A 27,868-nucleotide genomic window follows, 5' to 3' on the forward strand; every position below is an offset into this window, starting at 1 on the left:
CACCATTTTCTGCAGTTAATGGACCAGTTGATTAGGTAATGACTTTATTGATATAACCATTAAACATCATCGCCTATTTTTTGCTGTTTTCTGCAACATATGCAGAGTTACATGATTTACTCTCTCATGCTGTTTATTGGTCTCTTGAGTTTCTTATGTTCTATTTTCTTAGACAACAGGCACTTCTTTTCATCATTCCATCATTTCAGCTTCGTTTTGGAAAATGACCATCTACTACACATCGTCATGTATTTCCTCTACTACTCTGAAACTTGTAGTGAAGTTTCCAAGCTATATTCATATCATTTTGATTAATGATGCTATTCTAATTATATATTAAGAGTAATGCGAAGATCATTAAAATTCCCGAGTCTGTTTTTCTCTGTACAGAAATGGCTATGGAATCATTACATTTGAGAAAGACAATCTTGACAAATCTAAGCTCTCATGTTGGTAATCAAGGAATTGTTTTGAAAACTATATGAAGTTTGATTGGAAGGAATATGACCAAATTGTTCAGGGCCATTTAAAATGATAGAGGTATGGAATTTATTTCATTATTTAGTTTTTTATCTTTAGTGTTGAAACATTCTACACTTTTACTATAAATTTGCAAATACTTGAAACTTTCTTTTGATAAAGATGTTGTCATTATGATGTTAAAAATTTTCATGATTGTGTTTCCAGTTTTAGGAATACTTTTACTGACTTAGTTTTTGCTTATTCCCTTACTATTGATGCTTCTTGCTGGTGCTTAAGTTCTCGTGCTGCAAAGTAACCTCATTTCAATAGCAGGCTATATCACACCAGTAGATGTCTCTACCTACCCCAAGCCATGTTGAGTGTTTAAATGGAATTTGAAGACTTACATATTTGAGTTCTTAGTTTTCTGAAAGCAGTTACCAATGTTAGGTGTTCACCTCTGTCCTATGCTAAGCTATCTCTTCATTTTTTTTTTCTTTACCAATTTGCTAAGCTATCTTCATTTGCTCCTCTCCATTTTTCTTTACTCTGCCTCCTTTATGATATCTGCATTGATGGAATTTTAGAAACTTATGTTATTGATGTTGTTGAACATTTGATGGGTTATTAGTATTAAGATAGTCTTATTACATAGAAAAAGAAATATTGAGTTCTTTGAAAGGCACATTCCCGGAGTGTTTATCTTAAGGTAATAAAGTCTGACTGCCAGGTACAGAAAAAAGGAGTTAAGGTTGAAAAGTGTAGCATGTTCAGTTTCAAGTTCTGATCCATGATTCAAGGTGAGGGGTGAGATGGAAGCAATCCCACCAAAGACTTCAAAGATTTTTGTTCCTTTATTCTTATATGTTAACTTGTATTTACGTTTCTGTTAGATTTTTACCTCAGGCAAAGAAAAGACATATATACACACCAAATAGTTATTACCATAATCAGAAATTATTCATATAATCATAGTTGTTCCTATTAAGAGTTTTGAGTGCTACATGTATTATAAAGGAAATCTGATGTTTAATATCTCCTTGTTCATTAAATATGTAGCTGACATTATGCTGAGATTTTCATGGAACCTCTTTGGCATTTTATTACCTTAGGTATATGAAAGGAAAAGAGACGAACATGGTTCACAAGTAATTGTACGTACATTTTTGTGAAACTTTTATGGTATATGACTTGTGTAGCCCACATGACATAGGTAAAAGTATGCCCCTGTAGCCGTCGGTTGAAAAATCTAAACTAATGAAATTCTTGAAAATGTATGAGGTGAAACAATTTATGTGTTTGTAAACTCATCTTCCAAGTGAAAAGGTTATATAGGACAAGGAAAACATCAAAGATGGTAGAATATTACACTGCTTTAGTGTTAGCAGACAGTAGGAGTTATTGTAGTGGTTAATTCTGGGTGTGGCTGGTCTTACACACCCACTGAAAGGCAAAAGGTAGTCATGTAACACTAGTCCTTAGGGACAGGCAAGCATACAAACAACATACAAAAGCAGTGGCTGTGATGATACCTGCTGAACAGAGAGAGGTTACAAAGATCATAGTGAATCGAAATGGATGGTTTAGGAAGTGATGGCAAGATTTAAGATGGCAGAAGGACTTTGATTCCCTTCTGGTAATTATTCCAGATATGCAACAGTATTCTTTACGTGGGTGAATGAGCCCTGTAGATATGGAATAGCTCATTAGAAAAAAACAATCATGGTGCCTATTGAACATCCCAACTTTCAAGAAGCAGATCATATGAAGCCCATTTTTGGTGGGTCTTTAAAACTGTAGGATATGGTTTTTTCAAGCATGTCTTACTGGAGATTTGAATCGAAATATCTTGAAAATTGATAAACACAAAGAGAATTTAATGGGAGATGTTGGTAGAAACTGTAATTATACTGTTGGAGTTAACTGTTACTATTTGTTATTTTGAAGATGATGCACAAGTCTGAACTAAGAAAGGAAAACATGCCAGAAAAAAACAAAAACAGGAGTGGGGATGGGATGAAATACATTTTGAAAAATACAGACTGGAATCACTGGATTAAGTGCAAAGGTTTTGAGGCTGAGGAAAAGAAATCATTACTGGAGAGATAAAAGAGTGTAAGAGATAGGACAGGTCTATTCCTCAGTTGTTAAGGTGATGAATTGACTGAAAAGGAGATAATGCTTTCAAGAACAAACTGAAAAGTCTAAATTTAATGTTGCATGACATGAACCAGTGATTTAAAGGAAGGAAGTGGTATTATAAATGTTGTGATAGAAGCATGGGATATAGAGGTAAGTGTGGTGAAAGGGATGAGGAAATAAGAGGGGTTAAAACTTCATTTAGTGGTAGACTACAGCATAAGTTTCTAAGAAGTAGGTTTGAGGTTATAGATCAAACTGGGTGACCAATGGTTGGAGGTAGATCAAAGCCAAACACTATTTCTGGCTTTTTATTTGTTTATCAGTGATAGTGGTACATAAAGTTTTCAGAATATTTATTGATATTCAGTAATTTTGTTCCTAGGAAACATCAAAGATTATTTCAGGTAAATATTTGGAGGAAAGAAGCCCTTTATCACGTTATATTGAATTTTTGAAGCAAAAAGTCTTCCATCTTGTTTTCAAAATATATGTATTTCCCTAAAATCGTATTAAGGTGTTCATCTTGCTAGCGCTACCTCGCACACGCGCGGGGGAAGGAGGATGCTATTTCATATGTGGCGGTGGGAATAGATGAAGGCAGCAAGTATGAATATGTACATGTGTATATATATATGCATACATTGAAATGTTTAGGTATGTATATGTGTGTGTGTGTGTAGGCGTTTATGTATATGCATGTGTATGTGGGTGGGACGGGCCATTCTTTCGTCTCTTTCCTTATGCTACCTCGCTAACACGGGAGACAGAGACTAAGTATAATAAAAAAGAAAATTGTATATATATATAGATGTTCCATTTATTTATAATGTGTTATGTAAATTAAAAGTTTTTTCCTCTCCTTATTAAACATTTTAAAGCAAGGGTGTCAAATTCATGCTTTCTTGTAATTTGTCTCTGATGGCTAGACCGCTCTTGGTATGGCTGGCACATCTCTTCCATCAACAAGAAACTATTTAGGAAATTGTTCTCTCTCAGATTGGTGTGATGACAAATCAGACTGAAAGAGTAAAATAAGATCTCTTTGAGAGTGCCATAACAATCGGCTGTAATGTTCCTGCCATTTCTTCCGTCGATATTTTTTGATACTTTCAGCAAAGGCACATATCATGAAAGGGGGCGACCAGGATGGATGGAAGAGTTACCTTGTAACGTGTAGGGAGAAAGGGGTTGCTGATCCAAGGTCCATCTAGGGCAGGATATTCAATTGGCGGCCCGCGGGCCAAATCTAGCCCTTGAGTGAATTTTCATTGGCCATTTAACAGACGCAGAAGAATTAGATTAGTGAAATTTATGTATTTGTTTAAGCACGTACGAAATTTTACATAAAGATTTTTATCGTGACTAACTTTATCAACTAGCTGAATGAGACGTGATCAATTGTAATTAATAGTGTTTAGTGTGTGTGTGTGTGGGGGGGGGGGGGGAGCAAAATAAATGTATGGCCCTTCCATTAATTTGTTTCATAATCCGGACCTACCCCTAAAGTAAGTGAATAGCCCTGATCCAGGGGCTCGGTCTCAGTGTTTTCTTTCTCCCACTCAATCCTAGTTCAAGTGTAAGGTGTAAACTCTTTCTCAAGTTGTCTTTATAAGGAAAAGTACCTGGCAGAGGCTGTGGTGTTTATATACATACATACGTTAAGAGCAGAGACATGATTCGTGAAGACGACGGGAAACGAGTGTAATGATCTCTTAACACAAATATTAATCACATACACTTAATGCATTATTCATCAGCTCGTTGCTGCTCTAAGCTATGATGTCATTTTTTTGCATTTCTAAAAGCAAGTGAAAAAGAGAGGAAAGGCATCAGGCATTTCCCTTTCTCTCATGGAGGAGGGGGTTAAATATTGTTCTCTGGCTCTCGACACATCTGCAGAAAAAGTAGGATTACCCACAAACATATGAATACTAATCTTATGAATATTTCCGTGAAAGAGTGATGAAAATCAAACAAATCCTTGAAGTTCTTCAATAAGCTTGATATCATTCATTACTCATCAAACATAAAATTAACTGTAATGTGCCTCTCAACAATGAATGAGGTTAGTGCTTCTTTATACGTTTTCCTTCACAAAAACCTAGCCACAAGATGGCACTAGTGGCAACTTTTGACATCGAAAGTACAGGTAATACGGGAGAGTTGCACTTCCTTGTGATATGGGAGAGTTGCACTTCCTAGTAATATGGGAAGAGTTGCACTTCCTGAATACGTCTTCGGCCAAACGGTTTCAGTTGAATCAGTTTCTCCATACCACTGGTGGTCGAGGTTCCGGGGTTTGTATGACTGTTTTTTTAAGGACCGTTTAGGTAGTGTTTAGTGGTGTGTTGTGAAAACATGTCTGTATATCAGTGAATATGTGGACAATGACCCAGAAGCATTAACATGTGTGTACAGACACTGAAAACGAGTAAACATTCTGTTGTTAATACCCTGAAAATCACAAGCACTCGTTGCAAGAGACAGGAAATGGAGGTGCAAAAATTATAGGACTATTCATGTGGATTAAGAAGTCACTCTGAGGATGATGGAAGACCATGACGAGGTAAGATTTTTTTTGTACTTAAAGATGTTGATATGTGACGTTTGTGGTGAACAACTGAACTGGCCCGGCCATGACACCTTCCTGGAAATAAGAGTTGTTACCCCGGTATTTATCCTCTTCAATATTTATTATTTGATTCTGATGAAATTTATGGACAGGATAACTGAATAATTAAAATTTCGATAGCTAGTTTAAAAATTTTGATTTTTTTTTTACGTAGGTAAATATTTTTTTTACATGATTCCGTATGAGTTTTTAAAGGGAAAATGTAAACACGTTTGGCACTATGATGGACATCACCCGCCTGAGACCTCAGTGTTAAAGACGTGTAAATATTACCGGATTTTGTGATTTACGTTAAACTACCTAAGGCAGAAATGCACTTAAGTGATTGTGCCGTTTCTGAAATATACGCTGTGAAATATTCAAGTACGTTAAGTACTAAGAAGCATCTCAAAATTACGTTTTTTATTGATGAAAATTACGTATTTTATTGGTCATTGATGAAAATTACGTAGTAGTACTTAAAATAAGCCATGAACTAATCATCTATTAGGCTTTATAAGATAAGATTTAAAGTAATGTTATAACTAAGAAATGGGAATTATTTAGTTTGCAAACACCCTATTTTTATTTCTATTTGTGGAAAAGTGAAAACATCCAGTTTAAGCAAAGAAAAATCTAGACCAGCAGAGATGGCTGGGCTGGTTCCTTAATACTTTAACATGTAAAGTTGGAGTATATTTTACTTAAGTCAAGCTAGAAAAGTTATATAATATATGTATTTAATGTCAGTTAAGGCGAGGCGTTCACTATCATAATAGGAATTTTTCAGTTTTAAGTATTTTCCGGCCAATATAGGTGATTTTTTTTGTATATGAACAGGACTGAAATACTGTTCTGTATAGCATGGACGCTAATTTTGTACCATGCATTTGACTATAGAGTTTTCAGCTAAGATTTTCGTAGTTGTGATATACGACATTAGGAAAAACGCCATTGGAGTTGTGGAAGCTAAAAAATCAACATAATTAGCGGTATTTTTTTTTTTTTTATGTATTTGTGCATCATTTTGTACTATTTTTCAAAGTATCGAATCAGGTCAAATTGACTACAATACATCGTCTACGCTAAAGTACAGAATTGGTTATTTTCATGGCCGACACCACAACTTGTCCTTTGATTGGAATTTTTAAGGTATGGAATGATTGGTTATGGTGGAATAAGATAATGGTGCTTTATGTAATATTTTACTGATTTTAATGTGAAAGTACACAAAGGAAATAGTAATACTTTTTTAAAAAGTAGATTATTGCAAAAGTTACTGAAAAAAGTAACGAAGTATTTATTCTATGTTACTTTACAGCTGTAGTTGAATTGAAATTTGGGGAAAACGCTTTTCACTGTATTTTTTTTTTTAATTTCAAAAGAAAAGGAAAAAAAGATTGTTGGTCTTGGAAATACCCTGAACTTTTTATGTCAGTATCTTCAAAAGTATTTCAAGGTCTCGTCAGAGATGCGATGAGATCCTGAAAAAGGACTTTGGGTTCAACGATTTTTTCGACATATTAGCTGTGTTGTTAAGATCTTCAATGATTACATCTTTTGATACATATCATACTCTTTCGCTACTTGTCACCTTTAATTAGCTAACTGGTATCCACATGAGTAGTATCCTGCGGTAGGCTGGGTGTACATAATTGCTTTTCACTCCTCTGAACGGGTAAATGAACAGCATTGGCCAAAACTTTAATCAGGCTTGGCTTTTAGGTAGTATGGGCACATGTTTGAAAAGATGGAAAGCGAAACACGTAAAATGAAAAATAAGAGCTCAGTGCTTTTCGCTTGATTACTTTTTTATCTTATTTTCATATAAGTGATACAATGTGATGTGTTCATGATACGTTATAGATATTAAAGAAAAATTAGTATTTGGCCAGAAATAAGAAAATGATGTTTTGTTACTAACATGGCGACTGGAAGGGAAAGCGGTTCTCCTTCGTTATGAAATTTGCTCTGAAATGCGTTATATTGGACAGGATTGTGTATAAAAACATATGTAAGTGATATTTTTGAGAAGAATGAAAGAAAACGAATGTGTTGTGCTCAGAAAATGATATATTGTGAGGTATGGCTGCAAGATTCCATGGCATAGAGGTATGTAACTATATTTTCAAAATCCATTTTATTTCAGGTGTAGAGAGAAATTCTATTGAATAAGTTTTTTTTCAGATAGTTTGCTTGATATTTTGTATTTTTTTTTTCTATAAGGAAATAAGCACTTGTTTGGTAAAAATGTGGTTAGGAAGTGTTGTATTTTATTGCCAATCAGGGATAAGTATATATATCGTAAATACTTATAATGAAAAAGCCGACATAAGTTTGATAGATCAATTATTTAGAAAGAAGACGGTCTCAAAAAATTTTTTTTTGTGCATGTATCATAATTTATCGAGTATTGTTTTATTATACTTTGTCTCTGTCTCCCGCGTTAGTGAGGTAGCGCAAGGAAACAGACAAAAGAATGGCCCAACTCACCCACATACACATGTATATACATACACACCCACACACGTACATATACATATCTATACATTTCAACGTATACATACATACATACATTCACAGACGTATACATATGTACACATGTACATATTCATACTTGCTGCCTTCATCCATTTCCGTAGTCATCCCCCACATATGAAATGACACCCCGGTCCCCCCGCGCGCTCGCGAGGTATCGCTAGGAAAAGACAACATAGGCCACATTCGTTCACACTCAAGTCTTTAGCTCTCATGTGTAATGCACCGAAACCACAGCTCCCTTTCTACATCAAGGCCCCACAAAACTCTCCATGGTTTACCTCAAACGCTTCACATGCCCTGGTTCAATCTGTTGACAGTACATCGACCTTGGTATACCACATCGTTCCAATTCACTATATTCCTTGCACGCCCTTTACCCTCCTGTATGTTCAGGCCCCGATCGCTCAATTTTTTTTTTTCACTCCATCCTTCCACCTCCAGTTTGGTCTCCCATTTCTCGTTCCCTCCACCTCTGAAACATATGTCCTCTTTGTCAATCTTTCCTCACTCGTTCTCTCTATGTGACCAAACCATTTCAATACACCCTCTTCTGCTCTCTCAACCACACTCTTTTTATTACCACACATCTCTCTTACCCTTTCATTACTTAATCGATCAAACCACTTCACACCACATATTGTCCTCAGATATCTCGTTTCCAACACATCCACCCTCTTCCGCAACCATATAACCATATAACACACACAAAATTGGGGGAAAAAAGTTTAGAAAACGAGATTTAACTCAAGTTCAGTAGGAGGTTGGAACGGGCTTCTTGTTAGCCTACGGGTTACGTAATTTTCACAGATTTTTTTACCTTCCTCATATACCACTAACTCGCATATTCAGTGGAGTTACTAGTCCATACTTCACCAGCACACGAAAAGAATAATAGGATTTCTTAATCTATTTTCACCACTCTAAAGGAGTCTGCATATACTAGATCCCATTGTCCCATCTCATTAACATATCTTTGGAATTACTATACTTAATATCTTTTTTTTTAACCAATATGGAATACGGGTTTACCATCCTATCTTTCAGTAGCACAGCAGTAAAGTCTGTCGAGATACGATCCATACACTAAGAAGTCTTTAGATATTCAGATCCACAATTCATTAGGTATCCAAAACTTTCACAGGTTACACCTATATTTCTACTTATGGATTCACCAACCCAGATTTCAGCAGTGCACTACGGTAGCAAACAGATTTACCAGCCCGCATTTTGTCAGCGTCAAAAACAAAAAGTTCACGGGTTGACCAACCAACCTTTTGTCAGCACACCAAAGAAATAAATGGAATTGTACCGACCTCCGTGATGTATCGTTTAGCGTTGTTGACCGTGACGCATTCACGGGCCGCTCAGGGTTCAGAGCCTAGGTTCGAAATCTGGTTGCTGCAGTCGGCCCACAGTTAACCCTTGGAGTTTTGTTGATAATTTGGATAACTGGCTTGAACTATATATATATATATATATATATATATATATATATATATATATATATATATATATTATACTGATCGCCATTTCCCGCATTAGCGAGGTAGCGTTAAAAACAAAGGACTGAGCCTTTGAGGGAATATCCTCTCTTGGCCCCCTTCTGTGTGTGTGTGTGTGTGTGGGTTGATGAGATGGCTTTTATTATGGCATTCACTTGCCCATGCCTCCACAACTAATATTAAACATTGGCATTTCATTAGCACAAAGAAAACAACCTACAGATGTCGCTACACTCACACAAACACCGCTCAAAAACGAATCTTATTAATTTACCAGCATAAGTTTTCACCTCTACGCTAAAAGGTTTGTAGATTTACCAACACGCGTTAAACGTTAAACTTGTTTACAAGTATGGGTTCCCCAATCCAAATTTAGTCAGCTCGCAAAACTCTGCGTACGTACCAACCCACGTTCACCTATACATCAGAATTTTCCCAACCGTTTTTAAAGCAGTTCTCGAGCTAAGTCTACGGAGTCATCAACCTATATTTTAATGCCGCACCAGCAGTGTTGTCATCGGATTTGCCGGTGCACCTGATCACCTCTAAAAAGTTAACAGATTTACCAGGCTATAATTCTCGCTCACACCAAATGTCGTATGAACTTTTCAACCCACACTGCATCAGCCCACAATAAATTCTGCTGATTTACCCACCCAGATTCTTCCGTCATACCGAAAGATATAAGGATTTGTTGAGAAGATCCTCGAGAACCATTTAGTCCACCCCGACTGGTGGCGCCACTACGAGAGAGAGAGAGAGAGAGAGAGAGAGAGAGAGAGAGAGAGAGAGAGAGAGAGAGAGAGAGAGAGCTGGATTTTTTCTAGATTTTAGAGAAAAAAACAAAATCTGAGTTACGTGTTGTATTTGTGGACTGAATATCAGCAAACCTTCTAGTATGGGAGAGGATGAAGGAAAAGACGTCTTAACAGTGGAGGATTTGGTAGATTTTCTTTAAAGTAGAATGATTCTTTTATTAGTGTTTTAAAAGGATCATAACAGTCTTGTGATCTGACGCAATAAACGCTTCAGATTACATGATGTATGCGACCGTAACGAACTTATAAGGTAAAGTAGAAACGCTGAGGTGGGGCATATGGTTCATTGCACTGTAGATTCCAAATGTCATCATCATCTCTAAAGGCTGGTGGTGTACAAATGGATAATACATATGAAAAAACGTACACAGGTATCGCTATGCTGGCAGGAAGTGTAACGCGGAGTTTGTACCCATTGACAACGTGAGGTAAGGTAACCTAGAATTGTGTGATCTTGTGTGGAGAGGGTTGGTAGTGGGAGTAAGCCTCATACGGGTTCTCCTTGTGAGGTAAAATGTGCACAGTTGGGTCTGGTGAGTAGGCGTGGGTGTGGGCGTGCACGATCTCGGGCAGATGGCCGATGGAGTCGTACAGCGCGAGGGAAGAGGCCCGCGCCAGGTCGTGGGAGGACTGAGGGCGAGAGAGTGGCCTCATCGGTGCCGAGCAGATGGAGTCCCTGGCCGCTGCCCGCACCATCAGGTACGTCTTGGGTATGAAGATGGTCAGGAGGATGCAGGTTGGGGTGGCCGCCAAGCCCAGGCATATACAGGCTTCGGCCCACGACGGCGGCAGGAGCATGTAGAGAGTCGTCCAGGATATCCACAGACTCGCGATCAGCAACGTGGCGACGAAGAACAGGAGGCCCTCGTGGTAGTTGCGACGAGAACGGATGACGAACGGCGATATCAGCAGCTGCAGGAACAGCAGGAACATCACGTACGTCTGTGCAATGAGGAAGTGGGACCGCTGGCCCGAGCAGGTGTACAGCACCCCGCCCATGGGTAGCGTGGTAGAGTAGTAGGAGTGCACGGGTGTCATAAGCCAGTGCTGCACCCCGAGACCAGCCTGCACACTCACCATGAAGAAGAACAGAGCAGTTTGCACCAGGCCGCTCACGTGACCAACCAACCTGGTGGAGACAGATTGGAAGCAAGCGATTAAATTCCAAAAGATTCGTTTTGTAATATGAGAGATTCAGACCTATAAATGACTTGGTAATTAGCGAAAGTCAGAGTAACTTAAGACGCTGAATAGCTCGACCATAATGAATTTATCATATACAGTCTGACTTAACTACATTAGTGATATGACATACTGAATTGGCTGATGGCCAGTTGTCTCCAGGTGGTTCTTCAACAAGCTTAACACTGACCTCCAGGCTTCCCTACTTTTTTTCCGTGTCATTTTCCTCTTTCATTTCAGGCGTGACCTTGAGGACTTCTGTCCATAGGTAGAGCTTTTGTCGTTAAAATGAATGTCACCGTTGTCACTTGTGAGTCTAATAGGCCCGTGTTTGAATCCCAGACAAAACAACTTCATAGCCAACCTAGAACTTCAGCCTCTCCTTCTGTGTCGACTACCAGAAAACAACTGACGCTGGGCCACATTGGAGGATGGAAAATGAGCTGGATTTTCAGGGGAAGATTATTCGATAGACGTTATCTTTAGTGGAGGGGAATAAAGGACGTATGTCAGAGGAACCTTCTAGAAGTGGGATGAGACAACATGACTCATGAAAGGCGTGTTAAGGTTACTCATGATACTCACCCATCAGAGTCGGCGGTGGCCAGCATGAGGGAGCGGGAGAGCATTATAGCGAGAACCAGAGCGTAGGCCAGACTGGTGGCGAAGGGTCGCAGGCTGCACGTCAGACTGCTGGCCTCAAAGCTGTAAGGCAGGATGGCCGCGTACATCAGGATGCAGGATACCAACAACAGCAGAGAGAACCCTTGGGAGCCTTCCTGAGCCCGCCCGCGGCACGAACGGATCTGTACAGACAAAAGCCAGTCGGATCAAACATGGCGTCCTCGGCGTATGCCGGAGAAGCAACTTTACTTCTCTGTAGTTGTTTTTCTTAATCTTAGATAAGTAAAGTACAAACTCGTATAATAAGATATACGACAAGTGATAATAATAGTTATTTTTCTCTATCTGTATTTGAACAACAAAGACGAGAGATCCGACAACATACGGCAATGAAGATGATAACAGACAAGGCGATAAGAATGCCAATGATGGCCATGGTGGCGCAGATGGTCACCCAGGCCTCGGTCCGCCACCTGAGGTCAGCCAGGAAGGAGAACCGGACGTTGAGGCAGCGGCAGGACAGGCACGGGTGTTGACGGAGGCGGTTGGCGCCGTCCAGCACACTCCTGTCCAGGTCTAGCGCCCCGCCCGAGAAGTGGCCGACCTGGGTCGTGTGAGAGAGTGCATTAGAACGGGTTGAAGGAGCGCCATCAAGAGTGCGTGAAGGAGAGGAAGCAAAGAGGGCTGTTTGGAGGGAAGTATAACGGTGGTGTTCTGAGTGCTCGTTCCTTTTTTATGTTAGAGAAGCCAGTCACAGACAAAAACTCGCATTAGAGTTAGGATTTAATCAAAATATGAAAAGGGTTAAAGAGAGACAAGGGGAAAGTGTTAGTTATCGAACAGATGCAGATCAGATGAGCAAGTACGGAAGTAAGTTGAGAAACACACCCCTTTGAAACACGAGGATAGATCACCTATGGTCCGTATGCCTTGCTTGTGTCCATGCAAGTGCTTTATAAGTTGTCCGAACAAGAGTTTACAAGGAGGAACAGAGGCAGTAGGAAGCGACGGCAAGTTTAGTCATCAAAGAAGGAGGTAGAGGAGAGAAGAGAACATAAAAGAGTTGCTTTGTCACTGGTAGAGACAACTGTACCATCGTTAGAAAAGAAAAGTGAGGGATAGTAATGCCACAGTCTTTAAAGATAACCCTCCCTCAGGGATAACATGCAGTGGTTTCGGACAGAGATGAGAGCTGAGTACGAGTCGAAGAAGGAGAGGTTTCCAGGTCTGTAATGTCAGGTCTCTCTCTTGAACTGCCTCAGAACAAGAATGATTGAACCAAGGACGGAAGATATCGAGCACTTATTACTAAGTTGCTGTGCACTCTCTGCACATAAGACACACTCGTATCATAACACTTTATGACCTGTGGTCCCGACCGATGGACATGGCAAACTTCGTGAATACTGCAGGAGCCTCTATAAGGATGAAAGGGACTCCTGGGAAAGATAGTGAGTACATTTGTGTTAACGTATGTGACCCTGGGATGCTGGGACGAACAGGAATGAAACAAAGACAAACAATCTGTTGACCTAAGGAAGAAGACATTTCTGGTTTAGTGATAATTGATAAAGTTCATCAGTGTATATAAATCAGAAAGTTTGATCTGCTAAATAATCGAGACTGTTACAATAATACTTAATGAAGTGATGACATCAGCCTAGCCAAAAAAAATACACGATTAAGCCTAATTTAAGTTATCAATATTCTAGTATTATTGGTATACTTATTATTATCATTGTTATTATTATTATTATTATTATTATTATTATTATTATTATTATTATTATCATCATTATTATTATTATTACCTTAGTGAAGGTGAGTCGACCGTCGTCAGCGGAAGCCAGGCTTAGCACCTGGTACCGCGGCCTCTGAGCCTTAATGGAGAGCTCCTCTATTACGTCGAAGCCGCCGGTGTCCGGTTCGGCAAAGTCTGCTGTTGCGTTAGGGCACCAACCACTTCCGCCACATTGCTCCGTCACTGCCCGCCGTACCCCAGCACCCATCTTAAACACCGCCTCCACCATCTGTACCACACACCAATACATGATGCTACGTTATATTAATCTGGATGTCTAACTTGGCGCTCTAAGAGGGAAAATGTGGGTGAGGCTAGGCTGCGATGGTTTAGGAGACTGTAATAAGTTGTAACTAGTTGAGCGCAATGGAACAACAGGTTGTAATGTGTAGGGGAGGGGAGGGCCATGGAGTACCATGTTCACATATCGGGTTTGGAGAGAAACAAAGAGGGCTAGGCTGTACCTGACAAGAGATGGGAGCACCTGAAGTCCCAGATCATATGTAGGCCTCCCGACTTAAATGTATGATTTCCGTTATGGTCAGCCGGAGTACAGCAGAGTATTGTACTCGGAATACAGTTACGCTAAAGATGAGGGTGACGAACTCCCGATTATAGTAAAACAGTGAAAATTTATGGTGTAGGTTGAAGGTAATGCCGCAAACTTGGATAATCACTTAAGTGTCACAAAATTAAGTAGTGAGAATCGCACATGAATATCATATCTTTCCTTTTTTTTTGGCAAAATTTTGCCTTGAGAAATCTTTATCTAAACACAGCATAACCGGTCTGACCATTCTTTTCAAATAACTACTTCTTTTAGTAATCCACCAGAGATTTTATTTAATTTTGCTCATAGTATTAACCTACATCTTGGCATAAAATGATTTAGAATATATTTGTTTTCGTTTTTACATTATTACAATATTCCTGTGCATCATGATACTAATACATGTACAGTATCCCGCACTGAACCTTCTCCACAAATTTCTTATTTTTTGTTTTAGAAAATAGTCAGTCAATCACATAATTTCACATTTCATATTGTTTCTCATCATTTCAGACATTTTGGATACAGCCATTTATCATATTTTGTTTTCTCTTTAGGTTGATCTAGGATCATGAGACTGCGAATACTGTTATGAAATATTCAAAGCTTGCATGATGTCGGTCATGTAGGCCTATACATTTATCAGATGTTATTCATCTAATGCTAATCCAGTCCAGAGTCTTTTAGACTGTCCTAACTAGGCTTCAGGAACACAGGCGGACGGATCTTACTCCACACACACACACACACACACACACAGGTCTTGTTGGACAACATTTATGAATAAAATAGGCTTCTGATGCCTCTTAGATTTGCAATAATTATAATTTGATTGTCTTTGTGACAATGAAGCCCACTTATGAAAACAGATGCAAGAGAAAAATAAATTTCCTCATGACCAGAATTATTAAGTTTGACGATAATTATGCTGTCGATCGAAAAGCTTAATTTCTTTGACATTTTTCCATCTACCACGTATGGATGACGGTCATACATGTTTTTTTTTTCTTTTCTTTTGTTCAAGTCCTCTGGCCGTACCTTAAAACCATTCTGTTCATTTAGCTTACCCTGTAAACGTAAAACTGTGCCTTTCCCTGGTCTTCTCTCCTCTATCCCCTTAATCTCCTCGTTTCGGCTTGCATTTCTACAGACTTTTCTTAACTTGAACCCTCACTCTACACTTAAGTAGTTCTTATTGTTCTCATCCTCACTAATCTTGTGACCCTCATCGTATTTCACTTTTAAATTTTGTCTTTCCTTCTACCCCTGTGGTCAAGCTAACCTAACCTAACCTCCATCGCTGACTTCTTACCTTTACCTCTCATCCTGTGGTCTACCTCACACCTCAACCCACCTCTCCCTCACCTGGAACACTGCTGGCTCCTCCACATAGTCTTCGGGTGTAACGTTCGGGTAGAGGGTAGTGTCTGAGGACGCCACGGACAGGAAGTGCTTTCCGAACTCTGGTACCGTCTGACTCGCCCTCCGCAGAGCCAGGAGCCCAGACGCCACTGAGTCTAGACCTGCGAGGCAGTCCACCACGGTGTCCAAGGCGGAGGGACGGAGTTCATACGAAAGGTGGAGCAAAATGATATCAGATCTACACATTTGGCAGTGAACGGTGGATGTAAGGAAATGGTCGTGGGGGAAATATCATTTAGAGAAAGGGTGTTGGGAATTAACAAAAAAATTTCGAGTCTTGCTATTATTGCACAAGCGATAATCCGAAATTGTATTGATTATAACTAGTGGCGGGTCTCACCTTGGAAGACGTCCTCCTGAATGGGTCCGGTGGGCGACAGCACCCAGCGGAAGTTGGTGTAGTTGTGGGCGGCAGCGGCGGTGAGGGTGGCGTGGAGGCGATCCTGGGGGCCGATCAGTACCACGCCGCCCGTGTCACTCGCGCTGAGCAACTCCAACACCGACAAGTACTCCTGCTGGTTACTGGCGCGCCACGAAGACAGTAAACAAAACGCCTTGTTAGAAAATGGGCGATATGATCAGAGCTCCAACACCCGTCACAACAATCTTCAAATTGTGAGAATTGAAACACTCTAGTAACCGATACTTCGTGTTCATTGATTATTTCTTTTTCATACATTTATCTGAATGAATGATTCATATTGCTAATCTATAGATCATGTGTCAACATTCTTTAAAGTCTGTTGTCATAATACCTCACGAACGTTTCTTTTAACACTAATGTATGATGGCGGAGGCCAGGCCATACCTGGTGGTGTGGGGGATGATGGCCTCGGCGCCCACACAGATGCGGGACTGGGCAGCCAGGTGACTGAACTCCTTCAGTACCTGCAGGAGAATGTTAGAAGTTCCTGAAGGTATTGTTCACGCCACATGCTCACCACACCCTCCAGGCTGTGCACGTACACGGTGGCATACGCACTTCCGTATAAACCTTGTACACTGAACTGCCAGATACGTGCGGTTATGTGTATCTCCCATAATGTCATGAACATGGAAAAATATATCAGCTTTGCTGCCTTGAAATAAATTATGTAAATCTCATGGTAAATCAAAGTGTTATCTTTCAATACATTCCGTCACCAGCGAACTTTAAGCAACAGAGATTTTGATGACAGCTGCTGTATCAGAATTTATTATTTGGGTGATAAGTCGTCACCTATCCAATTATCAAAGATAAACTGAGGCTGTTACGTTTGAAATCGTGCAAACATAATCATACAAGATTGTGCTGATGCGTTCAGGCGGGGATGAGCCACTCTGTATATCCTAGGACAAGCCACGACCCAGTGAGAGGCAGGTCCTCCGCTGTCATGCAGTGCACACTCACATACCGCTAGAATCCTGGGTCGTGTCCCAGTGAGAAACGATCCCAGGAGGATCACACAAACTTGCTACTTTTTTTTTTTTTACAGTAACCGACATGACGCGGGTTAAACTACGTCCCAGTCGAGGCCATTTCAGGGGAGAGGAAAATTAAGAATAGGAGGAAAAGATTATATAAGAGCTCAGTTTGAGCTTTTTTAGTATATCTCGACCTGACTCTTAAAGGGTGGAAATGTTATAGGAAGAGGGAAAGAAGAAACAGGGAGGAAGTTCCATAGCCTCACTGTTCGCGGGAAGGATGTATTATAATGTTAATCCTCGTGTGGCTGGTTTCTACACGGAAACTGGAAAGCTTCAGCCACTTGCGTGCCACGGATGAACCGCACGCAGTAAGCTCACGGGAGCTGTGGCTGAAATAATTTTAGAACAGAGAGAGAGAGAGAGAGAGAGAGAGAGAGAGAGAGAGAGAGAGAGAGAGATTACGGAGGACAGGATGGGACGGTAGAAGAGAGGTGAAAGACGGACGGGTTGCGGAAAGGAGTAGAAGTGGAATCATCCAAAGGCGAGTTGAAGAGTCGACAACAGATTGAATTGCAGACATTTATTAAAGATGATTTACTTGAAGTATGAAAAGTCAAAGTAGCACACACTTTCTTTTTATGAAGGCGCGCTGGACTTTACGAGATACAGCTGTGAAATGATTCCAAACAGAAAAGAAGGTGAAATGAGATTCAGGAGAAGGGAAGACATCCATGACTTAATACCACCTGCCCCCGATGCAACAGGCATCAGATCACATATTGTTGAAACATAACTTGGGTAGGAATATTTGTCGAGGGGGAAGGAGGACTCCAACCCACCCTGTGTGACCTCCATGATACGGCCACCATGCTAGCTGGAGGCATCCCGGCTGGTCTCGAGGAGAGTTTGTGTAAAAGCTGTGCAGGCAAGACCAACTGATCTCTCCTAGATGGCCAAAGTTAGCATGTTGAGAGGAGGGTCGAGGGTGGGCTTTCCCCAGCTGAAGGTGACAAAGATAAGACCGTGATCCTGTGTAGCTGACCTGACCTGACCTGACCTGAAGGAAAGGCTTCACCGATCATCACCAGACAGTCCCCAACTGTAGATTCTGTACAAACCTGGACGGAGGGCGCAGCCACGACTACTGAAGTCCAGTTGAGTCTGAGGAGGAGGGGCATGATGGCCTCCAGCTGCGGCGTCAGGTCCTTGGCGCCCACGCTGACGGAGGGCACCTTAACATCCTGCAGGAGGTGTCGGGGCGGGGCGTTACAATATGTTATTATTATACAAACATTACCGTTATGTGCATATTTAGAAATGAAAGAAGTAGACATTAGTTCATGATACAGACGGAAACTATTTCAGTAATGAATGAATTAATGACAACAGTAGATATTCACGACATACAGTAGGATAATTGAAATTAATGACAACAGAAGATGTTCACGACATACAGTATGATAACATTAACCTAGTCGTGGCAAGATAGATAGTGTACGTGGCGGATGTGTGGTGTGTGACACCATAGGGACCAAAAACACAAGTAGTCCACATTAAATCAACAAATCAGGTCACACTTTTGTTTGTGTCGTTTACAGGTCGAGTGTAGTAATTGGTCGTATTCCTGTTGTCCTCCAAGGCTGAATTATAATATCTATTAGTACATTATAATACCTATTAGTACCTTACTGGGTTAGTTCTACATTCGCGTGGCCACATCTGCCCGCTATGACTGATATCCTGTGGCCAGCAAGACAAATGGGAGGTTTACCTTGAGGAAGGCTGAGAGCTGAGTGTGGTCAGGGTGGGCGTGTAGTACACCCACGTGATGGTCGGTCCAGCACTGGCCTGGTGGGTCCAGGTACCCGCCCTCCACCACTGAGGTCACAGCCGCCCGCAGCACTGCCCCGGGCCCGCCACACGTGTCGTAAATATTCACTCCTGCAGACGACGTGAGGCTTTACTGGTTACGTCGCAATACATTACTGAGGCCACTCGGAAAGCGAGTGACGGGGTTGACACCCTGTGCACTGGAGCTACTGGAGTCGAGATGTACTATAATGTATAAGTGACTGGTGATAGACCCTTATAACAAAGCAGGTTGCTTCATTTCTACTTGTGTTGATTACTGGAATTATCTGCCAATAGTCTTCAAAGTAATTATGTAACTTAGATTGAGATTGCCTTAGAGACACACTACCAGCTGAAATGTTAAGTGTACAAATTAAATGATCGACTGACAAGTCAGTGTTGTGCATGATACACATTCATCAGGTGTGAAACTTCAGGAGGACAGAGTGTCATCCAGAAGACTTGTGTTCAAGACATGATCCATCATAACATGAGGCCTAGTTCAGGGCAGGTCGTAACGTGGGTGTCCCCACCACTGGAAGGGTACACTTCTCGATCTGGAATTGTCGCGCATTCCCGGGTGAGAATACTTCAACACTACTATGGCTTCTAGCATTCCTGACGATTTTTACTGGACGCTGCACACCACAGGAGCTCTACTAATGGAGTCACATGGTCCAGTGGTCTGTGTATAACAGTGGAGGGTCATTATTTCCAGGGCTCTGAGTACACAAGTGGAGCGATCGTCATATGTTCCAGTGGTCTGAGTACACCAGTGAAGAGTTATCATTCCCAGTGGTCTTGAGTACACCAGTGAGGCGTCATCAGTTCCAGAGGTCTTATTACACCAGTGGAGCATCATCAGTCCCAGTGGACCGAGTACACCAGTGGAGTGTCATCAGTTTCATGGGTCTGAGTAAACTAGTGGAGCGTCATCAGTTCCAGTTGTCTGAGTACAGCAGTGGAGCGTCATCTGTTTCAGAGGTCTTATTACACCAGTGGAGTATCATCAGTTCCAGTGGTCTGAGTACACCACCGGAGCGTCACATGTTCCAGTGGTGTGACAGGATTCAATAATCACCAAAATGGCAGATTGATTTTGCTTACAACTTGTGCTAACCCTGATACTGGTACAGAATATGGGATAGAAAAATTCTAAGTTTAGAAAAGGAGGAATGAAAATAAAAGGATGAATGGTGTTGCAAGGGATGGCGGAAGAAGAGGAGGAAGGGAAGGATGTGATGGGATAGAAGGAGGAACAGAAGCCAAATGAAGAGTAGAAGAAGGATCGAGGTTAGACGGACGAAGAGAAGAGAGAATCCTGAGGAATAATAAGAAAAAGGGAATTGTATAAAGAACGTCACAAATTGTGATGCAGGAGAGTGAAGAGGAGAGAAAACGTGTACTGACCAAGTGTGGTGGTGGGGGTGAAGTTGATCTCGGCCATCTTGAGTGCAGTCCATCGGGCGGCCTCCATCAGCTGGACGCCGGCGGGGTCCACCAGGCCGCACCGCTCTCCTCCGTACACCCCGAGCAGCCCTGCAGGCCACACAACACGGCATTAACAGTGAGACCTTGAATACGTCTGTACAACCCTTAGACACGCTGGTACAACGCTTGAGCACGTCGTTACAACCCTTGTGCACGTCGCTACAACCCTTGTGCATGTCGCTACAACCCTTGTGCACGTCGTTACAATCCTTGGGTATGATAGTGGTCTTGGCATTGACATCATTCTTATGGGTTGGGTCAAAGGCCAGACCATCGTACCCAAGGGTCGCACCGTCTTACGTATGGGTTGTACCGTCGTGTGGAGGTTAGATGTGTATTTTTGGTGAGACGCTCATTCAACAGATTTAACTCGAAATGGGAGACAGGCATCACCATTATTGTATCATAGATAGGAGAATCATAACAAATGCAACACAAAGTGGAAGACAACTGTAACACAATATGAGACTCGTCAGAATAATTGCAACAAAATGGGAAAGTCAACACAAAAATGGTAAACAATCATAACATATAACACTCAAGGAAGAGTCAACGCAACAAATGTAGAAAGTTCAGGATGAAATACAAAGGAATGCAAATGACGACATCACTTTTTTTTTTTTTTTTTCGAAACTGCTTGTGATAGTAGAAGAGATCAAAAAGAGAACCTAACGCGGGAAGAGTAAGAAAGCGAACAGATGACTTGGAGCAGAATACCTGTAAAGTTTGTAAGTGACTAAGGAGGCGCAAATATACGTCAGCCGTAGACACGAAGCTATTTATCACGTCTTCTTAAATGTTTCAGCGGTGCTGATTTCATACGGTGAATCATTCTGTATGTTGACGATGCTTCAAGAAGTGCTCAGCCTCTTTTGAAGTAAAACGTTTTCCCACAAGTTTTTTTTTTTTTCTTTTTTTTTTTTTATCTATTACTACGAGTGAAATAAGACATCATACCTTAAGGAGCTTCTTAGATCGAGAGTGTTAAAGCCTTTGATAATTTTGAATACTTGTATCATATCATCTTAGATTTTTTTAATTTACTTAGATATATTTGTCGTATAGTCTGCTTCCATGGGATTTGTCTCTTAGTCTAGAAATGATTTTGGTTCCTTGCTGTTGTACCTTACTCATTGTTTTTATTTTCTAAAGTGGGATGACCCAAAATATACAAATATGAGTTGTAGTATGAAGGTTAATTTTGTGTTTTTCGAATTCCATTCCTTTGAGGCCTAGAATTTTGTTTGTCCTTTATACTGCTGTATGGACTAGGTTTTTTACCAGAAATGATTACAGGTACGTCATGTTACAATTAAATTTTTCTCCCGATTTACTTTTTGCAGACCAACAGAATTCAGAATGTTCATCTCGTTTTTTACTACCGATGTGTAGGAACTAAAGAATCTAGGCAACGTTTTTAGCTACCATCCATGCGATGTTTTCGTGTTTGTGCGTTTGCGTTTGTTTGTTACTCTGTCATGCCCGAAACGTAACATTTTGAGGCCCCGAATTTTGGGTGCAGGTACTTCAGAATCTGGGCGAGAAAATTGTAGGCCACAACTTGTTTGGTCTTGATGGTCATTTTCAAGTGTTCGTGCGTTTGTTTGTTATAGTGTCATGGCTTAACCGTAGCACCTCTAGGTTCAGAGTTATCACAGCCATTTATTCCCGTGTAACGTTATATATATATATATATATATATATATATATATATATATATATATATATATATATATATATATATATATATAAAGACTGTGTGTGTGTGTGTGTGTGTGTGTGTGTGTGTGTGTGTGTGTACTAGTGGTTAAATGGAGGGTGAAGAGTCATCTTCAGCGAACTGTATCATCGTCTGTAGATGAAAGGGTGGACAGTCTTGTCTAAGAACTCACTTCAAGGGAATCCATCATTTCCCTGTATCTATTTTACAGCAGCCCCGGAGATGCGAGAAATAAGCAAACAGAAATAGTAATAAAATGGAGAATATTGTACAGCGAATGTCATAATGAGACAGTCACCATAAATACAACACATTCTCAACAAATGCAAGACATTGGGTGGACAATTACCGCAATGTACTGGGGAGAAAGTCATTGCGAACCTAATATTAAATGTTGTAATGAATAGCATTGCAAGTAAAGGATCACTGCCTCTTCACCAAATGAAATTTATAAGCTAGGAAAACAGATATTCGCGAACAGATGCAGTATGTCTCCCTTCACAACACCGACAACAATTTTACTTCAAATGCCATCTTTACTACACCTTCATTATTACTAGTTCCGTATCTTCCGTACAACCTCACCCTCGCTTGCAATGGCCTTTAACCTGACAGTTTCGGTTCATGTCAAATGCTGTTTTTACGTCATTTTCGCTATATTCCTGTCTTCACTACCCTCTTATAGGTTAGGTTAAAGGCACTTTACTACACTCTTACGGATCAGGTCAAGATTTGTTTAGTGAAATCATTGCTTCACTGCACTTGATACCTTCAACTTGATCTTTACAGGAATGTCAAATGCGCCTTCTCTAAAGCAGCGTTGTGAAAGATAATACGTAGAAAGAAAAAAAAAAAAAAAAATATATATATATATATATATATATATATATATATATATATATATATATATATATATATATATACACACTGTCTATAGAGGGAGACATTAGTCGCTAAATATTTAGGTCGAGGTCAGAATAAAGTAATAATGTAGTATCGTAAAACACAATTTACCGTTTTTATGAAGAGAACCTTGACACGAACCAACAGACACGAACTGTTGGGGGTTTGTCATTTTGCTGTTCATGGCGGGACATATCTATCAGCGCAACCCACCCGAACCTCCTTAGCGCAACCAAGAGCAGCCAAGTACAACTGATGTAATATTACACTGTTATTAGAGTTAATAAGGTAGGTTTATGAGGGGGTTGTGACCGGTCCCCTTACTCACCCTTGATACATAATACTCGTACGATCCAGTGAAGTCATAAAGGTGCTATCATCCACCAGCAGGTCGGGGCTGTAGCTATGACGCTACTAGGGATGTTAACCCGTCAGATTGCGTAAATAACTTATGCAACTGAGGGTATTCCTGAGATGAACAAAGGTACTTGATCTCTTTGTGTACTTACTGAATAAAGAAAACTTTTTTCCTTTATAAGAATAAGAATATAAGCAGCATTTGATGAACTTTTCTGTTTGAATAGCTTCATTTTCCCTGCCAGACGTATGTCGTAACTACATAGAATTATAGGCGAAATATTACACATTTCTGGTGTAGTATGATCGCATTAGGTAACTGAGAGAGTTTAAGATAAGCATATAAATGACAGTGTAATTTCGGTAAATGCTGAGACGCAGGAGAATATCAGCTTTACCAATTGCTTGGATGGCGTCCGGGTTTACTGGTCGCTCGCGCGCGCATCTCGCAACAGACCTGAAGACCTTTATGATAAGTTTAACCAGGGGCGCATTGAGAAATTATATTTTTTATGATGGTAATCGTGTGCTTAGGCAGAGCATTCTGAAAGCACACAACCTAGCGATAGTACTTCCATCAGGACGGTAAGTTTGACGATTTGAAAATTGCTATTCAGAGCAGTAAGGTACTGACCAGAAAAGTTCAAGCATCATTTTTATCAGTCCTGTCATACGCTTTCTTTAGATCTATAACTTCTGCATTCAGTTCCTTCAATTTTTAGTAAGTATTTCTTACACATCCACACATCGTCTGCCACTCCTGAGTCCACATTTACTTCTCGTCTGATGCTCAGTGCATGTTACCAGCCTCTCATTTACCACTAACTCATACAACGCACCAGGTACACTTAACTAACTTAATTGTTTATACAGTGGCACAGTACAGTTTCGCTAGTCCTCTGGCACCTCATCTTGAACCATACATACATTGAAGATCCTAACTAACCAGTCAACAACATTGTCATCCCCTTTTCTTGGGAAATTCAGCTGCAGTACCATCAAATCCAGCCACTTTAGCACACAATATTATGCAAGGCGTGCATTACATCACCTATTCACTTTTCACCAAACCATTAGTTGCCTGGAGTGTCTCACTTCGCTTACCACCATATCCCAAACACTTCACAGTATACTAGAAATACTCACATCACCTCCTCTTTGCCTTTTACCGCTTCTCCATCCGCCCACACCTCCAATCCGTACTATTTTGTTCCACTGATGTTCTTTTGCAAATATATTTCGAAGTTTGACGAGCACTCTTTTACAGTTCTTAAATGATATTTACATGGTGTGCCATTTTCCTAATGTATGAAGAAATAAGCGTAAAATAAGACATATTAGAATTTTGGTTGCATTTGCATGGTACATTTCAACGTATGCGAATATTTGCTTCCGCCTTTTCTGGAAACACGCGAAATTGTGTCAGGTTTTTATGTCGATTTATCGCCGATCATCATCGACATGCAAGATTATTTATTTTCGTGGTGACATCGGAAACTATAGCCATTACTCAGAATGTAATTTTCTTTACTAAAACGGAACTCTGTGACGTCGCTCTTCCCGAAATAGCCTCTGGCAACGGCTCAACAAGCTCCTGCATCATGTGTTGTGTTAACGAGGGTTATCGTGGTAGTCTGAGTTACCAGGGAATCGAAAGTTATCGTGGCAGGCGGTTTTTCTATTATCCTGAATAAGCTAAGAAAGTTTTTTTTTTTTTTTTGTTTTTCTTTTCATTTTCACCAAACCAAACCAAACTTAGCATGGAAAATGTTAGGCTGGCATATTTAGGTTAGGTTTTGTTTGGCAACCTCAAAGACCAACCCAGTTTGTGGGGTTTACATAAAACTGCCGGATGGGAAAGGCATGGATAGCATACTTATTGAATTTAAGTAATTTTCTTCCTAAATATTTCTCATCTCCAGTACGAAATAAGCTGTCCTGTTTAATTATTTTCACACAAAGAAAAAAGTCGATAAATAATGTGACTGAGATAGTACTTGATTACCTTTTAATGTAATTTGAATACCCAATGTTACAAGGAACATACTTTAGAGAAATTGTTGAGAAATAAAACTAATGCGTATCATTCCACATCTTACACAACACACATTCTCCTAAAAGAGTCCACTACACTATAGTTACACACACTCTACCAGGGTTGGAGCAATTACGCTTTAAATACCAAGTCAAAATTACGAATACTTTCCATTTTTTGAAATTAGTTTATAATCATAAATACATTTGGGAATAGCAGTTACATTACAGATACCACACAAAAAATGATTACAATTTTCCATATTCGTAAAGAAAAATCTTTGGTCAAAAAGAATAATTATACCGCTATCGCTACCACCAGTACTTTATAGGAACCGCTTGCCCACCTTTGCACTTGCAAAGTTCCCAGTACCACTTTCCTCCCCTTTCACAATTACAATTGAATTTCAGTTACAATTACAGTTAATTTAGTTTTCTTCTTAATTACAATTACACTATTTCTGTAATTGATCACATTTCAATGGAATTACAGTGACAATTACTCCAACCCTGCCCGCTACCTTGTTCCTATCATGTCACCCCGAGAACGCACAACTGAATTGCGCCTTTAATGGCACATCGAGAACCACACACCTGACCTGTGCCAGTGATGGCACACCTGAGAATGGGCTGTCATTGACAAGAGACCGTTCCAAGCATAGTCTGGCGAGGCTTTACATACATGCGCGAGAAATCATTCCGTGTAGAGATGTCGGTCGTATCCCTGATGAAGATGGTCACATGTGTCAGTTTAATTTGGTTTAATCAAAAGGTGTTTCTCTAAATTTGTATTTTCCACTTATCAGTTTGATACCCACCGCAGTCAGGAGCTGACTCAGGCCTGAGGAAGGGGTTGGCAAGTACTTCCTAGGATAGGAGACTGGGGACTCACGTGACAGGAAAGAGGGCATGAATATTTTACCCCATAATTGATCCACCACCACAATAAAAGTAATGGGCCTTCAGTAGTACTCACCAGTGATGTATATGTCGCTGGGAGCGGAGGGGAAGTTACGTTGGCCGGGACACACGTCGTCAGAGCTGCCCGATACGGTGGCTACTGCGTCGGACATTACCATCAGTGCCGCCACTATCGTCGTCACCGCCTGGCTCCGCGTGGGCTGTCTCGTCTGTGGGTGCGGAAGACGTGTTATTTTGGTGAGCTACTTCGCTGTACCATGGAGATAATCTCGTCTCCATGCTGTTGTCAGTGTCTGATGTCTTTGAGTAATGTTTGGTGCTGATGGGATTCTTTAAAAAGTAAGACAAGTGATGAACAAGTTTATGAAAACTATTACGTCCTTCACGGAGCTGGAACATGTTTATCAGTAGTGTGTGTGCCCAGTGTTTTATGTGAAATTTGTAACGCCTGGTTATTTCAGCGTGTGAAATATATGTACTGCCCTTCGAGCTTCAGGTAAAGCACAAAAACAATTCGAATGCACTTGAAAAAGTTGAAGTGCCTAATGTAAATATGACGACTGGAAGTCATAGAATATTTCATTTTCTAGTTAGCAGTGGAAAATATTTTTGCCATGAGTATTCACCTGTTGCAAGGGGACTTATTCACTTCCAATAGGGCTTAAGTTTGAAATACACAGATTGCAAATATTCAGCTGCACTTCCTAGTAACAAACCATCCTTGTTGATAACATACCTTCATTGTGACGATGAGAACAGGCGCCACCGGAGGTAAATATGTCTCTTCGTCTTCGATCTACCGCCTGGGTCGCTTGTTCACTTCGATACCCGCTGAGATAATATCACACACTACAGAGGAAACTGTTCTCAGAACCGAGGCCGGTGTTATTAAGGATGAATTTTCTACATCAGCTTTGCTAGGATCTTCTCGATCCAACACACAACCTCGAGTGACACTTCTCCAACACGGATATGTTAATAAGGATAGACTTTCCCTTACGTGAGGTAATATAATCAGATTCCCGTATCTCTCTCTGGAAATGAGCTGTGGCAGAAATACGTGAGGGTGTCGGCCACGCCAGAGTTGTGTGTGAGTGTGTCTGGAGGGCGACAGGCAACCGGGCTCACCTGATTAGTTGTAAGGCATCCCCAACACCGGCCCCGCTAGGCTTCGTTTCTCGTCTGGTTGACATGAAATGTCTCTCTTTAATGCTTCAGTTGTAATAGCACACCAGTAGCCGCGGAAGAGGGGATTACAATCATGTTGTTCTTATGTCTGTGATGTATTGACGTTAGTCATATATCGTGATATAATGTTAGATGGGAGTACGTAGCCTTGGAGTTAAATGGGTTTGAAGGATTCTCTTATACTGACAGTGATTGACGGCAGTAGAGGGCAGACCACAAAAGATAGTTAGATGTAGATGGATTGTTTAAAAGATACCAGAGGAATGAATTATTACTGGATGGAATAGAGAAACGACAGATGTCAAAATCTGCTAATAATATACAAAATGGCTTGCCGCAGA

At 40.6% G+C, this 27,868-nt stretch overlaps 2 protein-coding genes across 3 annotated transcripts in view; one reads left to right on the top strand and one right to left on the bottom strand.

Moving 5' to 3' along the window:
• Positions 1–4,852: 4,852 nt before the first annotated feature.
• The window catches only part of LOC139756049 (uncharacterized), a 49,527-nt gene continuing 26,511 nt past the window's right edge, over positions 4,853–27,868 (top strand). For both annotated transcript variants that reach the window (XM_071675032.1, XM_071675034.1), the window contains exon 1: positions 4,853–5,170. Coding sequence is in view for 1 of the 2 variants with exons in the window: in XM_071675034.1 (XP_071531135.1) it covers positions 5,150–5,170 (21 nt within the window). In the remaining variant the exon portion in view is untranslated. The remainder of the gene's footprint in view (positions 5,171–27,868) is intronic.
• boss (bride of sevenless) lies at positions 9,237–27,445 on the bottom strand. Its single transcript, XM_071675027.1, has 12 exons — positions 27,076–27,445; positions 26,395–26,548; positions 20,324–20,452; positions 18,834–19,003; positions 18,181–18,303; positions 16,464–16,543; positions 15,996–16,177; positions 15,599–15,756; positions 13,694–13,912; positions 12,268–12,486; positions 11,844–12,064; positions 9,237–11,205 (listed from the first exon to the last, which is right to left on the bottom strand). Exons 1-12 carry the CDS (start codon positions 27,079–27,081, stop codon positions 10,515–10,517), a joined length of 2,352 nt encoding a protein of 783 aa, XP_071531128.1. The 5' UTR covers positions 27,082–27,445; the 3' UTR covers positions 9,237–10,514.

Source organism: Panulirus ornatus, chromosome 20 (genome assembly GCF_036320965.1).
Source record: "Panulirus ornatus isolate Po-2019 chromosome 20, ASM3632096v1, whole genome shotgun sequence".
Lineage (NCBI taxonomy): Eukaryota > Metazoa > Arthropoda > Malacostraca > Decapoda > Palinuridae > Panulirus > Panulirus ornatus.